General features: G+C 54.7%; 6 protein-coding genes across 6 annotated transcripts; 5 read left to right on the plus strand and 1 right to left on the minus strand.

Annotated features, from left to right (window-relative positions):
* Positions 1 to 1387: 1387 nt before the first annotated feature.
* Positions 1388 to 1935, plus strand: N7482_000837 (uncharacterized protein; the record flags this gene model as incomplete). Its single annotated transcript, XM_056682962.1, has 2 exons — positions 1388 to 1615; positions 1726 to 1935. The coding sequence occupies 2 exons, from the start codon at positions 1388 to 1390 to the stop codon at positions 1933 to 1935; spliced, it is 438 nt and encodes a 145-aa protein (XP_056546568.1).
* Positions 1936 to 6134: 4199 nt separating this feature from the next.
* On the plus strand, positions 6135 to 7101 carry N7482_000838 (acetate uptake transporter family protein; the record flags this gene model as incomplete). Its single annotated transcript, XM_056682963.1, has 2 exons — positions 6135 to 6541; positions 6612 to 7101. The coding sequence occupies 2 exons, from the start codon at positions 6135 to 6137 to the stop codon at positions 7099 to 7101; spliced, it is 897 nt and encodes a 298-aa protein (XP_056546569.1).
* A 2392-nt stretch (positions 7102 to 9493) lies between these two features.
* N7482_000839 (FAD-dependent oxidoreductase) lies at positions 9494 to 10711 on the plus strand (the record flags this gene model as incomplete). The annotated part of the gene is made up of 2 exons (XM_056682964.1): positions 9494 to 9982; positions 10037 to 10711. 2 exons carry the CDS (start codon positions 9494 to 9496, stop codon positions 10709 to 10711), a joined length of 1164 nt encoding a protein of 387 aa, XP_056546570.1.
* A 430-nt stretch (positions 10712 to 11141) lies between these two features.
* Positions 11142 to 12188, plus strand: N7482_000840 (sterol desaturase family protein; the record flags this gene model as incomplete). The annotated part of the gene is made up of 1 exon (XM_056682965.1): positions 11142 to 12188. The coding sequence occupies one exon, from the start codon at positions 11142 to 11144 to the stop codon at positions 12186 to 12188; it is 1047 nt and encodes a 348-aa protein (XP_056546571.1).
* A 654-nt stretch (positions 12189 to 12842) lies between these two features.
* N7482_000841 (glycoside hydrolase family 11 protein) lies at positions 12843 to 13557 on the plus strand (the record flags this gene model as incomplete). Its single annotated transcript, XM_056682966.1, has 2 exons — positions 12843 to 13096; positions 13158 to 13557. The coding sequence occupies 2 exons, from the start codon at positions 12843 to 12845 to the stop codon at positions 13555 to 13557; spliced, it is 654 nt and encodes a 217-aa protein (XP_056546572.1).
* Positions 13558 to 13817: 260 nt separating this feature from the next.
* Positions 13818 to 15008, minus strand: N7482_000842 (SDR family oxidoreductase; the record flags this gene model as incomplete). Its single annotated transcript, XM_056682967.1, has 1 exon — positions 13818 to 15008. The coding sequence occupies one exon, from the start codon at positions 15006 to 15008 to the stop codon at positions 13818 to 13820; it is 1191 nt and encodes a 396-aa protein (XP_056546573.1).
* Positions 15009 to 15392: the final 384 nt, after the last annotated feature.

Genomic DNA, 15392 nt, shown 5'->3' on the forward strand with positions numbered 1-15392 from the left:
TGCAGACCCCGCAGCTTGCTTTGGGTCTGCTTGGGGTAAGCTTGGGGTTATGGCATATCGGGATGAAGAGAAGGCTAAGGTCCGGTACAGATAACACACAGAATCGATCAAAGCGCGAAGCTCCAGGAGGCTGCCAATCGCAGATGCGGACTCGTGGCGGCTGGAAATGAAGGTGCTCCTGATAAGAGCAGAAGCGGAGCTGGGTAGCCCCAACGTGAGCCCGTGCCGCGATAGCGACTAACAAGTCCTTAATGCAGAGAGAAGAAGCGCATCTAGCTATCTTGTTCCCCGAGATTGGTTTTGAGGGCGACGATCCGAAATCATCGGGGTTTGCTCCCACCGACATCGGCTCGGTCATGGCAAGTCTGCCTCAATTTTGAGCGCGCTTCACCGCAACATGCCCTTTGGCCGCTGTTCCACTCGACCGTCTCATTCGTCGCAGCAACCCACGTGGAAGTCCCGATGCATCATGGTCGATCCTCATCCCCAATGCTCTGATCACCGCACTCCATCGAAAGCGAGCTTTTTGCGGCTGGTCCAGGGTGAGAGGCTAGTGCGGCAACCGGGGAACTTTGGCGTGGTGGAGGGTCATCTAGCTTGATCCTGGTCCCCCTAATGGGTCTTAGCCGCGCATATTCTTCAAAATTGAGGCTCAGATGGAGTATAGTAGAGCTGGGGCTTGCATGTAGCTAGCAAGAACCGTAAATTTAGCTCCTTGGGCCGGCACTTGCGGCGCTGATCCGACCCGCTTGGATGACTTTGATGCACGGCCAATTTGGTCTCGATATGCATCTCGTTTGGGATGCACTGCAGCACTACCTTGCAGATTACGCGCATTTACTCCTTTTTCTTTCCTCCCCCCCCCCTCCATACACTTACCTCCAGTACTGCGCATATATCGTGGCAGCCCAACAGTATTTGCACCCCAGTGCTCCGTACGCTGCATCGTGACCGCCGTTCCTACACGACCTACGTACTTCTCTACACACCACAGCGCGCTGCATGTTTATCAGAATACCACAGTTCAGCGGATAACAACATCTACTACTATAAACGAAGCGTGCTGTACATAATAGTAGGTACAGTTGAATAGGGATAAGAGGTTTCGCATTGCAGTAGTTATACCTATTCAGCAGAAAATTAGTAAGCACGGGGGCAGAAGTAGGGTGCAAATAACTACTTGTGGTCAGTGACTGACCATGTCCATGTCCACACTCTTACAGCATACCCCGTACTCCGTACAAGAGCGCAATTCCACGTTACCTGCCCGCATCTCCACGAACTCTCACCCCAGTCTCACCCCAGTCTCCACTGGAGACATTCTCCCCAACTTTGGTTCTGGGGGTTTCCCGACGGCTACGGACACAGGGACCAGCCAGACCCAAAGATGACCGCCGAGCAAAGTGGACCCCGAACATCATACCCGAACTCCCTTCCGCTCCGCCGAGCCGAACGCAGCAAGCCAAGAGCTGCGACGGCTACAACGGGCAAGCGAAAACCCGACAAACGTGGAAAAAGCGCGTTCCAAGGGTCGCGGGTGTTCTTCTCCAGAATCTGGTCCGCTTACACTCCGCACTGCCCGAAACGTGGGGGTTGGGGGTTCATCCCCGGTGGCGTAAGCGTAATTGGCAGGCGTCGCGTCTCCTAGACTCAGACTGCGCCGCAGCCGAGAGTTCCGGAGCTGCTTAGCTGATCACTTTCGGCCGATATGACGCGTCAGTACAGTCCCTCGATTCTGCTGACGTCGTTTCGGTTCAGGAATCGCGGCAGCCTGAGCCGGATTCTGGTTCGTTGCGTCGCCCGGTCGGGGGGCGGATTCCCCGCACGAGGAATCCGTCAGATGAGCAGAGTGCGGGGACGGAATCTGAGGCCAGGGGAGGGCGAGTATCCACGATGATTTGGTGGAGGGCCGAGCTAGCGGGCTCTCTTCGCTAGTCCTGCGAAATGGATCGTTGGTGTGTTGCCGGGATCGTGGGATCGTCTCGGCACAGGGCTGAGCTCGAGCTCAGAGCTTTCCCCGCCCCATCCTGTTCGGGGCCGAGCTGCCACGCCGGGGGAACGGAGGGTGGGATCATCGTATGATGTGGGATTGGGGGGAGAGAGGGCTGGTGCCAATCCATGGGAGCCTGGCAAGCGTACATAGATTTGCGGATTTGCGGATTTGCGGAGAATGATGTGGTGGTGGAAAGCTTGCTGGGTGGATTGTGGCGGTCAGCGAGGATCGACAGCTATTTGCTATTGAGAGTTCACTATCGAAAGAATGAAAGAATAGTAGCGTCCTCTGTATACGGTACTCCGGAGTCCGGAGTAGTTCGAGATCTGGAGGTTGAGATTGGCATCCAATTTGTGATTATTGTATTACTGTGACTTGTACGGAGTTAGGGAGGGGAGCTGTGATGGCCGATCTTGTTGTGGCGGCGAGCTGGAGCTGGAGCTGGACCGCGGTACACAGCAAAGGAAAATTAACACCTCCAGCTGCCCATGAGGGGAATGTACGACATAGATATGTTCCGACCAAGAAAAACGCCGGTGCCTGAATCAGCGACCGGGCGGTTGCGTCAAGGCGAATCAAGGCTGGATGCCGCATCCTGCAATCCGTCTGGGGTACCGTACGGAGTACCTGGCGATGAGCTACTGTCGGATTCAGGATCGCGGCGGGCCGAACAGCCTAAATCCACGGTAGTTACACGCTACAAGGGGGTAATATGCAGTGTGCAGTATATTCAATTTCGTGGATGCGCGCCGACTGTAACACGTCCGACAGGCCCCTGAAACCAGCGCTGCAGGGCAGCACTTGCACGACCGCCTTCGCACCACTACCATCGTAGACTAGTTAGTACGACGCTGCTCCAAGCGAATTTTGATACCGTGGGTGGGGTGCTGGTGTTTCATTTCGTCAGCAAGCCACGCCGTGGTTGGCCTCGCCTAGAATGGTGGACTGGTATATTCCGACTGCTGACTACATGTGGGTGGCTAGCGCGCCACATGCATGCAGGAGCATGCGCATGAAACTCCATCAATCAGCACGGTGGATCAACTACGGCGTGCTCCGGGTGAAGAAGGGTGGAGCGGGGGCGGCATGAGGTGATCGCGCCAATGGAGCCTGGGACCGCATGTAACTGCTGGTCGGACTGGGCCCCGGCGTGATGGACAGGCCGCGATGCTGAGGTGGTCGGGCTCGTCTCCTGCTCTTTTTCGATGATTACCCATGTTTGCTGATGCGGCCTGCGCGATTGGGGAGGGCCTGCGTGGTCTGGAACGGTCAGGACACTCGTTCTCGTTCATGGATGGTTGTTAGCTCTGACGATGTGTCTGTTTTGGCTATGCGGTTCGTCCGTAGTGGGGATGGGGAATTGTCCGCTGCATGTACTGCATGTACGGAGTACTCGGTACCTCCTGCGATTGCCATGCCACGAAGTCAGACCCATCGCCTCGTCCCGTCTCCCCGGTGACCCATTCATATAAGCTTCGGAGGACAATGGACGGTGAACCACTTATCCCGCCCATGCTAAAAATGCGACGGCGTGAATCGACCTGATACGAAAGCCGTCGGTGTGCCAAATGGGGCCAGACACGGGCCGAATCCGAAGCGTGTTGAGACATTTCAGTTCACCGTGTGCGTCCAGAAGCAGGCGGGAACTGCGTCTTGTTTTTTTTGGCGTTGCTCCTGTGGAGTGCGGGCGACCTGTCGAGCCAATGCCACTGGGTGCGTGGGCTCAGCCGCGCACTCGACAATGGAGCCCGGACGCAGGCGCATCCCAGTGGCTTAGGCTTAGCCTTGTCCGCCATCTGCGAGTCAGCGGCCCGCCGATCCAACGAGAGGATGAGTTCCCCGCCGGCCGCGGCCGGCCTGATGGCCTGTCGCAGTTTAGCGGCGCTCGAAGTCGGGTTTGGTGCGACACGGCCAGCGACGCGCATAAAGTCTATTTGGGCACATCGAAATCAAAGCTTGGTCCGGTGCTGCGTTGCCTAGTCGCCGGAGATAACAGAGCGGGCGCGGCATGTCAATCAACGGGCGGCAGCCCTAGTGTAATGAGGATAATCTGGCGCAGCCCGGCAGAGGGGCCGGCACGTTTGAGGTGCCGTCTCCACGCGGTATCCAAGGTCGGCACGGTGTGCGCTGGACTTTTGTGGTTAGCTAGTTGTTTAGTGCTGGGCCCATGCCTCGAAAGACCCGACCCAAAAAAGGGGCAGGAGAACAGACAGGCGGACCTGGACTGGTCCTGGTCTGTGTTGAGTTGCATGCGAGGCAAAGACTAACGCACTAGTCCAGCAGACTAAGCGCTGGACTGCTGCATTGTGATGGGTTCCACCACCGGTGTGTAATTTGCTGTGGGGATGCCAAGCACAGAATACAGTATTAGCCGGCTGATCGCTGTTGTTTTGATGCTCGAACCCCACAAATTGCTGCTTGCGGCTTCGCCATGGCCAGAAATTAATAATCTGCCAATGGTCAATTAGCTAATGGCAGTAGTTGGGAGGGGACTTCGTACTTTGTCCTCTGCAGTCAACTTAACTCGTGTGTACCGTAAGTATTTCGTCGCGGTCTCTTTTATGTATTGGATTGCTGGGGCCGAGGTCCTGACGCAGTCAACTCTCACGATGATCCTCCTCTCCTCCTGGCATGCAGCCTCCACTTGGATCATATGGATCAACAGCCCCCGCTCTGTTCGTGATGCGATTTACCCCGGGGTCCCGGGCAGGGGCAAAATTACCGTTTCAGTATTACCCAAAGATACCGGCAGCGGAGCGTCACACTGTAGACACCAGGACCCTGAGGACCCACATTCTCCCCGAGCTGCCTGTGGTAATCCGAGTGGTAATCCGAAAAGCTGACGAAAATCTGACGAAATCCCGTGCCTCAAAAGGCCGCGGCAATGATGGAAAAGAGGGCGGTGCAGGTCCCTCCAAACTCTGTTGAACATACTGTCCATTCGAAGTAGAGACTGAGATCACTGCCAGAGGTCCGCTGCGCACGGCAAGTCGTGCTGGAGTGCTGGAGACAACCGGTTTTTCCCCCGTCGTCCATAACCAATGAGATCACGCCTCATGGCCGGTCCCCGGATCCTCCACCTCGACCTTCCCCGGGCTTCTGTTGCCCATTTGCCATGCCAATTCTCAGGTCGTTTCCATCCATCCCTCCGTGACTAGTGAGAACAAGCCCGCACAATAATGCTGGCGGGGATTGCCCCCATACCCCACCGAGTCATATCGTGTACTGGTCCCCATAGGAATTGACCCTGCCTTGCCATCGGTGATCCATACTGGTCCATAGTCAGCCAATCCGTAAGGTCGCTATGCTCGCACCATTGGACCCCTGCTCCGTCCCGTCTCGCGGCTTCGGCGTGTTCGAGAACACCCTTGACTAGTCGAGGGGTCTCTCCTGGGGCACAGCAAGGAGATTGCAAAACCATAGCGCTCGTCTTGCATCATATATGAACCCGGGCCCATGTTTCGGTGGGAGCAGGGGAGAGGAAAAAAAAAAGACCGTTTTCCTTCCTTTCCACTCTTCGCACTCCGGTTCTCCCTTGTTTTTTTACTTGCTTTCCCTTCCTATACCGGGATTTCCAATCTTCCATCTTCTAGTGCCCACTTTTTTCCTTCCAATTAACCTCCGTTAGTCCTAGTGGGACTGGTCCAGCGGCTGCACATCATTGCGGTTTATTGAAACAACTGAGCAAAGCGGGTAAGTCTGGTCGTGGGGACTCCACTTTCTTTTCTGTGGTTTTTTTTCCTTTCGTCCCACGGAGGACGGTTCGTGTGTTGGGCCCCTGTTCCGGCTGAGCGGGTTTAGTGCCAGCTCCGAGGTCATCGAATAGCTGAGAGCTCTCCCCCCCCCAGAGAGGAGCAGAAGGCTGCATATAATAGCTCCGGTGGCACCTCCCCTCTGGTGGCACCCTCTCCTCTTCTTTATCTCTTCATCTCTATCAATCCTGCCCAGCAGCGCTGATTGGCTCTTGATTTGATCGCTTTCTCCTTCCCAGATCCCTAGTATAACTGTGTTATATCAACCCGGGATCTTTTTTCTCTGTTCAGCGAGCTGAACAATTCGTTTGTTGTTTGCCATACTTTGCAAGCCCCTCATAATTCTGAACCGTGATTGTCGACCCCAGTGATTCGCGATCAAGATCAACATGTCTGTCGAAACCACCAACAACGGCGTCCTGGAGAAGGATGTGGACACTGCCGCCCCCCACGCCGTCGGCAGCGACACCGGCGCCCCCGTCCAGCCGCAGATGTCTGCAGAGGAGCATGAGGTGGCGCGCGCCGCCGCCCGCTTCGGCTATGGGCCCTTGGCCCAGGTCAACACCGCCGAGGCTCGCCTCCCTCCGTTCGGAGGTGAGTTCCAGCCCGGTCTGTACAAGCCCGTCGAGGGCCGCAAGTTCGCCAATCCCGCACCCCTCGGCCTGTGCGCTTTCGCCCTCACCACGTTCGTGCTGAGCGCAATCAACATGGGCACCCGTGGTCTCACCGCGCCCAACATCGTCGTCGGTCTTGCTTTCGGTTATGGTGGTCTCGTCCAGCTGCTGGCGGGCATGTGGTATGTCGCAAACCCCTTCTCCCGCTGACCGCAATTCGCAACCCACACGTTACTCACCGTGATCACGCAGGGAAATGGCTGTCGGAAACACCTTTGGTGCCACCGCGTTGTCCTCGTACGGTGGATTCTGGATCGCCTTCGCCATTGTGCTGACTCCCGGCGGGTTCGAGATTGTGTCGTCGCTCGAGGCCGACGGTGGCGCCGACTTCTTCTATGACTCGATGGGTCTGTTCCTGATGGGCTGGTTCATCTTCACCACCATCCTTGTCTTCTGCACCCTGCGCTCGACCGTCGCCTTCTTCCTGCTGTTCTTCTTCCTGGATCTCACCTTCCTGCTGCTCGGTATTGCGTACCTGGTCCGCACCGACGGTGCCCCCACCGTCTCCATCCAGAAGGCGGGTGGCTTCTTCGGCTTCATGGCGGCCTTCGCCGCCTGGTACAACGCCTTGGCTGGTCTGGCGGATAACAGCAACAGCTTCTTCATCATTCCGGTGGCCCACTTCCCCTGGTCCCCCACTGGTCGCACTCGCCGTGGCAAGACCGACCGCGAGTTGGCGTAAATTCGTCCGCTTGGAATGGGTCTGATGGTGGAGGAAAGGACGCGTTTTGTCGCGTGTAATGTGATGATACCCCCGGTGCTTGTACCATCCTAGCTGCAGGTGCAAAAGTGCAAGAGTTCTTCTTAATCTCGGGTCGTGCTGGCTCGGTGGACGCGTTCGCTCGTGGTCGGTAGCTCGACTTTGACTGTTGGCTTCCATGTAGCTTTTGTCGTTTCGGGTCGGATGGTCGGATGATTGTGCCATCGGCTCGCATCTTCGTCGGGCTTCTTGGAATGTTGCTTGGCGGAGTGTGGGTTTGTAATGGAGGGGATCTTTAGTGGTTTCCCCCTTTTCCTTGTTGTATTTAGTCTCCTTGCCTGTGAATTGCGCACTTAGTTAATAATCCATTGACGTTATGATAATGAGTGTTCCGTGTCCCTGTTGTGTAAACGTACCTTGCAACATGATGCTGCGCATGGCGTCGCATGCCGCCTTCACTTGCGTGCCATGCGTCTGAGTGCTCGAAGGATTGGCGGGGCTCGACTGAGATCGATGAGCAGATACCCCCGATGGGTTTGCAACGTAGGAAGTGGAAGGTAGGTCGGGAATAATCGAAACCAAGTGATGACTGGAAGGTCAGATATCAGTGAAGAGAGACGAAATTCTGTACTCAAGGAAGACAGGCATGTTGTTCTCGTTAGCTATATCCGCACAGGCGCAATCGAATCTAGATGGTTAGTGTAGAAATCGATCTGCGGAACGGGTAGTAAAGATTCGCCAGCTGAGAGGGAGGATTCAGAGTAGATCACTCGGAGCAAAAGCAAGCTCAAAGGGCAGGCTGCATCAAGCAGAATGAAAAGTCCTGCACAAAAACGCAGCGGAGCAAAATCTGTTTGGGAGTCCTCGAGTGGTAGTGAACAAGACCCGGCCGCAGCCGGACTTATTTAGACACTCTCTTGTCCCTCAGTCAATCCATATTCTGGGCCCGCTCAATCTCAAATTGGTGGAGATGTGGTCTCATATGGGTAGGATTCTCTTCATGGCAAACAATAGTGTGTCACTTCACGAGTCTGCATCGAGAGGAAGTGATCTCCTGCGAAAGGTTAATCAACTCTATTTTTCAATCTTTGGAGGGGGAGCGGATGTAAATAGGAGAGCTTACCGAAGTGGGCCACGAACCCCGAGCACTTTCTTGCTGGATTTGGCTGGTTAGTGAAGGCACTGCCCCGGGGTTTACGATGGGTGCACAATTGAATGTAGTGAAATGAAACGACACAGAAAAAAGGGGAGCAGGATTTATTTAGGTCTTTCAGGGCTCTCAGTGAATTCAGTGAGTAGCTTGTTGCCCGAGCTAGCGCCGATATCCACCCGGTGCAAACTCGGGAGACGCTCGGCCTTCAGGGGCCCGGCAATTGCTCGGGCTGCCGGTGGAGCTCGTGCCTGAGTTGCTTGTTTATTCGATGTCACACTGCAATGGGCCGGTAGCTATCATGAGTTTCAAGGCATTCCGATATGATGTATGAGGTTCCTCTGATCATTATAATAGAAGTACGGAGTTCTCTCACACCTGTCGACCGGACCAAAGGGAGAGTTCAAGGGCTTCGGGCTAATGATTTACACGAGACGACCAGTCCTATCGCACCGGGAAGTCCGAGGAGCCCCACGATAACCATTGAGAAAGGGCTTATGTAACTGGAGATTCACGTCAGTACGGAGTAATAAATCTGGTGATGCGAAACGACTGTTGAAATACGAGTCATGCTGCAATGGCATGACTCAACGCCTCCTACCAGTTTCCAGTTTCCAGTTTCCGGCTGCCTCAGCCTAGGCGCGCAGCTCATCTTGCATGGTGATCAGTCTCTGCCCTAGAGGTCCCGCTCTCGTAGCTCCACTCTTTCAATTCTTCCCTTTCCCTTGTCCTGCTCCTGCCATGTAAATATTACAACGATACTGATCAAGAGGGAGAGCAGGAATGCTCATCTAACGCACAAATAATCGCTGATCACATGATTAGTAGATATAGTATAAATCGCGCCAAGTTGCTGAGAACCAAATGCCCGACACGCTTGGGCTATGGCAATTGTAAAGGTAGAATCCGTTGCATTCTGCTTTGGACTGGGCCGACTTTGTTCTGGCCTTGGAAGTGCCACGGTTCATTCACGGAAGGCCAACTTGGAGCCGAAACTGGTAGATGAGCGGTCACTTTGACTCTAAACAGCGTTGAAGGTTGAGGGGCTGTGCGATAACTATAGAACTCCAAACGTGGTGTAAGTTCCTGTCTATGCATCCCAAGTATCATCATTGAGAGTGACCTGGAAGTTACTCAGGTTTGAATTGCGACTAGCCGTGGAACTTGACTCTTTGTTGGGCAACCGATGCGGTCTCCCACCTCAACGCTCCATCGCGGGCAATCATGAATCCAAGAATTGCTATTATCGGCGCCGGCCCCTCTGGCCTTGCACTTGCTGGACTCCTCGAACGGCAGGGCATCGATTACGTGGTCTACGAGCGCAGCTCTGCCGAGACCCCACCTCGGGGCGGGTGCCTTGATATTCACCGAAGCAGTGGCCAGGATGCTCTGAAAGAAGCTGGCTGTTTCGAGGAATTCAAGAAATATGCGAGGTACGGCGATGCAACTATCCACTCGGTGTGGGACTATCAGGGCAACCAACTTTTCACCTTCGGAGAAGGTCGCGATTCACCCGAGATCGATCGAACGCAGTTGAAGCAAGTCCTACTGTCCGTGATTCCAACGGCCAAAATGCGTTGGTCGGCGGGTGTGGAAGCTGCCAACAGGAACGGCCATGGCGATGTTGTGCTGATTTTCACCGATGGGACAACAGTGTCCGGTTTCGATCTTGTCGTGGGCGCAGATGGTGCTTGGAGCAAGATCCGGCCCTTGGTAGGCTGAGCCAGTGACATTCTCCACGTCGTTTGGAGAGCTGACGGTTTGCAGGTGACCGCAGCCGAGCCAAAATACTCAGGCATCGTCTTTCTCACCCTCTTGATCCTACCTTCCCACAACTTCTATCCAACCGTGGAGCAGATAGCGGGACACGGGCCGATGATCGTCTTTGGTCGAGAAAAATTGATCTGGATTCAACGCCAGGGAGACGGTCACTACCGCTTGGACGTGGGATGGAAAGGGCCTGCGGACTTCCCTGTGGGCGAGAAGTTTGATATGGTGGATGAGAATGCTGTCAAAGAATTTCTCCTCCAAGATCAGCAATTCGGCTGCCATAGTTCTCCAGTCAAAGCAATGATTGAGGCGGCCACTGGACCGTTCCGAACGTGGCCATTGCACTATGTGCCCCCCGAGGAGCTTAACTGGACGTCTGCTTCCGGCGTGGTGTTGATTGGAGATGCTGCACATGTCACGACGCCGTTTGTTGGCGACGGAGTCAATTGTGCCCTGCGTGACTCCCTCGTCTTATCTCGAAAGCTCAAAGAGTTTGGCGTCACTCGACAGGCTGTTGCGAGATATGAAGCAGACATGTTTCCATATGCCCGTGATATGATCACAAGAAGCCTCGCTGCTGGGGAGCTATGCTTTGAATGGGACAGTCCGAGAGGATTTATGAAAATGATGGCATCTGACGAGCCTTTGGTCAAGATGAGCCTCGACTACTGAATCAGAAGAGATGCGCCCACCAGCTAGTGCCAAGCCTGCAATCATTTCCCATGTTCGATCCTCTCCACGTAGATTCTCAACAATAAAACTAGGGCTATCTTATGTGGCAGGCCATGGCCAAGTTTAGATGCTCCAGGCAGTTCGGCTGGGAAGAAAGTGGAAGTGGGAGCCTAACTAAAAAAAGGCATGATCGCCTTCCAACCCGACCTCCCCTCCCAGTCTATTCCTCCCTAGGAATCCATTGCGAGGCTCCACTCGCTGACTCGACCCAAGTGTGATGCCGAACGGGGGAACGCAAAAATGATGAATACGAGGGGATCAGCCTCGGTCTCGTAAGATCCTGTGAAGATGCATGCGAAGATAAAATGGCCCTCTGTCGAGATGACTCCTCTCAGCCTCCAAAGTGCCATTTTGGAGAACCACTGACACCATGAGTTCCCGTCCGACTGTGAAGGAGTCAATGAAATCCACTTGGCGCCGATGGGATCGGAGTCAGTGGACATTCCCCCACAAAGTCTTTGAGCACATCAACGTCTACCACGTCGACCTGGATCGCGAGGTCCCCGTTCACTCCAAACAAGATAAAGTGCCGTATGTCTCCGACTGGTCGATGAACATCTGGGTCATCGTGCACGCGGGCATTCCACTACTCCTCCACCAACTCTACGTGTACCTCACCGGGACCAACTTCGGGCCAATCATCGCGTTTGGGTTCTATTACTATGCGTCGCGGGTATTTACGACCCGCGAACTACGCAGCATGCGCGAGCTCGGGCATAAATATGGCTTTTTGGATGGGGACAAGCATGAGCGGGATGGTGTGCCGGATGAGGGCGTCTCGAAGGCCCTGACCTCCGTCATGCTAGCGGGCGCCGTGCGTCCCTTGATGACCGTCTATCTCACCTATCAGACAAGCAACGCGCCGATCTCATTGAGCTGGCAATGGCTTCCACTGGAAGTGGGCTTATATGGCATCGTGCTGGACTTTTGGTTCTACTGGTACCACCGCATCATGCACGACGTCGATGGGCTTTGGAAATACCACCGCACACACCACCTGACGAAGCATCCGAATCCGCTGCTCACGATCTACGCCGACTCGGAACAAGAATTCTTCGATATTGCGGGCATCCCCGTCATGACTTATATGACCATGCGGTTCATGGGATTCCCGATGGGCTTTTACGAATGGCACATCTGTCAGCTCTTCGTTCTGTTCGCCGAGCTGGCCGGACACAGTGGGCTGCGTCTCCATGCGTCGCCTCCCAATCCGCTCACATGGCTGATGAGAATGTTCCACGCGGAACTTGTGATTGAAGACCATGACCTCCACCATCGCAAGGGCTGGCGGAAGAGCCATAATTACGGCAAGCAAACGCGCGTCTGGGATCGCGTGTTCGGCACCTGCAGTGATCGGGTGGAGAGCGTGGTGGAGAATGTGGATTACGAGAATACACTATGGATGTCGCTGTTTTAGACGACTGGGCTGCGATTTGTGGGAATTTTGACGGATGCTTATGATGATCGGCAGAATGAGAGATGGTTAGATCGGCACCAACACCTCTGTCCGTCCGTGGTTGGTGCCTGCCCCCAATCCGATCGCATCATGTAGCCAAGTGCGCCCTCCGCCACCATCAAGCCATGGAATCCACTTTGGCGGGCCGCAACCCAGCTAGTGTCTGCCTTCCCCGCATGGGACCGTTCACGGCTGAATCGTGCAGCATCCTCCAGCCTCGATGCCTATTATGGTTTAGCTATTTCGGCCCTGATAGCATCATGAACTCCTTTTTACCCATTTTTAAGTTCTTCAGCGGACTTTCGCGGTGTGCATCTCTGGTTTGAGCCGGAAAGCATTGGTGGGACTCCTTTTTGCGCCGGTGTTTTAAAGAGCCCGGCACATTGAGTGTCGCACGTTTACCCCCATGAGAGAGCTGGACACAATGCATGACTTGAGGAGAATATGGTTCCGGATAAATTAAGATTAAGGGATAATTAAGGCCATGACCGAATCGATTGATTCCCCAGGTCGCGGCTATAAAATCCCACAGATCTCATCATTCTCAGTCCCGCATCACTCATCGTGCCTAGAAGTTCAAAAGTTCATCGAACCCAGTTTCCCAACACCTTGATCATGTTGTCCTTTACCACTCTAGTTGTGGCTTGCTCCACCGTGATGAGTGCCATGGCAGCTCCTAGTGCCATCAGCAAACGTGATACGATCACCAGCACCCAGACGGGAACCAACAATGGCTACTATTACTCCTTCTGGACCAATGGTGGTGGCACGGTCGAGTATACCAATGGTGCTGCCGGAGAGTATAGTGTCACCTGGGAGGACTGTGGTGATTTCACGTCTGGCAAAGGCTGGGCCACTGGGAGTGCCCGGTAAGCATTCCCCACCCGCAGGGTATTTGCTGCTATCTAACCGATCCCGTCTCGTGGGTAGAGACATCACCTTCTCGGGCTCTTTCGAGTCGTCGGGGAATGCATACCTCGCCGTGTATGGCTGGACGAAGAGCCCGCTCATCGAGTACTACATCCTGGAAAATTACGGCGACTCCAACCCCGGCGACAGTATGACGCACAAGGGGACTGTCACCAGCGATGGCTCGACCTATGACATTTATGAGCACCAGCAAGTCGACCAGCCCTCCATCTCCGGCACTGCGACCTTCAACCAGTACTGGTCCATCCGCCAGAAGACGCGGTCTAGTGGCACCGTGACCACGGCCAACCACTTCAATGCCTGGGCTTCGCTCGGAATGAGCTTGGGCAGCCACGACTACCAGATTGTCTCGACGGAGGGATATGAGAGCAGTGGATCTTCGACCATTACGGTTTCGTGAGCATGATGCTTTCGGTCGTCCCATGTGTTCCACGCATGCCAATACATTTTGTGGACCCATGGGATGTCTCCATCTACCCTTCTACTTAGTCAGTATAGCAGGACCGTGCTTCAAATAGAGTATCGAGCAGGAAGTGCGAATAATGCAATTATGGAAAGAATGTTGAGGCATAGGATATACATCGCGATGATGATTTCTCCGTTCCCTAAGATACACTATACCAAGTCAAGCAAGCTGCATAACAAAAGAAGCCACCAGGCTCATACCTTGACAATACCAAGCTCAAAAAGGCTCTCTGCAGTGGCAATGACTGCGTCAGCATTCGAGCGCGGTGTCCAGCCCAGCAGGGTTCTAGCCTTCTCGTTTGAACCCGGCCGACGTTCGCCCAACTGGGGAACCACCAGGGCAATCCCAGGATTGAAATATCCAAGCAACTTGATCACAAAATTCGGGATGGTGTTTGTCGGCACCTTCCGTGCTTTGGGGCCCAGTCTTTGGCGCAGAGTCACCGCAATGTCTTTGACTGTCATGGCCGGGGGTGCCATACATAGGAACCGTTCCCCCTTGGCTTTGGGATGGGTCATCGCGAGGAGATGTAGATCAGCAACATCTCTGACATCCACAATACCGAATTCCAGATGGGGGCACCCTGGCACGGCGCCGCTGAGCAGACGGATAATGATCTCAATGGAAGTGGAGGTATCCGAACCCAGGACAGGGCCCAGGATGGCGACCGGGTTCACAACAGCCATCTCCAGGCCACCACCTTCCCTTTCGATGAAATCCCATGCCGCACGCTCAGCCAGTGTCTTGCTCTTGTCATAAGCCCCGACCCCAGGCCCATCGACCTGGGTCCAATCGTGCTCGGTGAACGCCTGAGTCGGGTCCCGATGGCGATGACCGCCCCCGATGGCGGCAAAAGACGAGGTGACAACAACCCGCTTGGCTCCGGCATCCCGAGCCGCCCGTAAGACGCGCAGGGTCCCCTCGCGGGCGGGGACAATCAGCTCGTCTTCATGTTTTGGCGCCGCGGCAGGAAACGGAGACGCGACGTGAAGAACATATGTGCAATCGCGGACAGCTTCGGCCCAACCGTCGTCCTTGGTGAGATCAGCTTCCACAAAGGAGACGCTGGCTGGGTCTGAGGCACCTGCTGCCTGAAGCGTGTGAAGGACGGAGTCTTTGCGTCCTAAGGACCGGATTGTCGTCCTCACTTGATAATTGGCAGCCAAGCACCGGAGTATGCAGTGTATGCCGACAAAGCCAGATCCACCAGTGACCAAGACCAATTCCTTGCTAGTTGCCATGGTACCAGGAGCAGAGATGAAAAGAGGTGCTGCGCTGAGCTTTTGCTGGGAGGTGCGCTCTGACGTCTGCGCTTCTAAACGGAAGCACGGGTTGCTTATCGGATGAACGTTGTTTTGTGATCCGAATTGATCCTTTTGTTGCATACATAACTCAGGAGGCGCTGTAATCCGGTGGAATCTCGGCTAGGAAATACACTCGCCAAGAAGACCACCATGAGTCGACTATTCAGGTCCTTAAATGGATCACTAATGGATCACCACGCGGAAAGTACTTCAAACATGCCTGCCGATAACGTCAGGCACAGCACGGTGCATTGCGGCGGTGCGGGGCCTCTGAGCGCGATACCCCCGATGGAGTACGCTGTAGAGAGGAGGCCACCTGTCCGTGGACAGCGGGTTTCGGGTGACTAACGTTAACTAACTTACGAGGGTAGCCCACTTAATCATGCAGGACATTTTTAGGAAGTAATTATGACTCGGATGGGAGGGTGCGCTCTTTTCCCCTCCCCTCCCGTCCGACCGAACCTT

This window comes from Penicillium canariense (assembly GCF_028826845.1).
Source record: "Penicillium canariense strain IBT 26290 chromosome Unknown utg000001l_segment0_segment0, whole genome shotgun sequence".
NCBI lineage: Eukaryota > Fungi > Ascomycota > Eurotiomycetes > Eurotiales > Aspergillaceae > Penicillium > Penicillium canariense.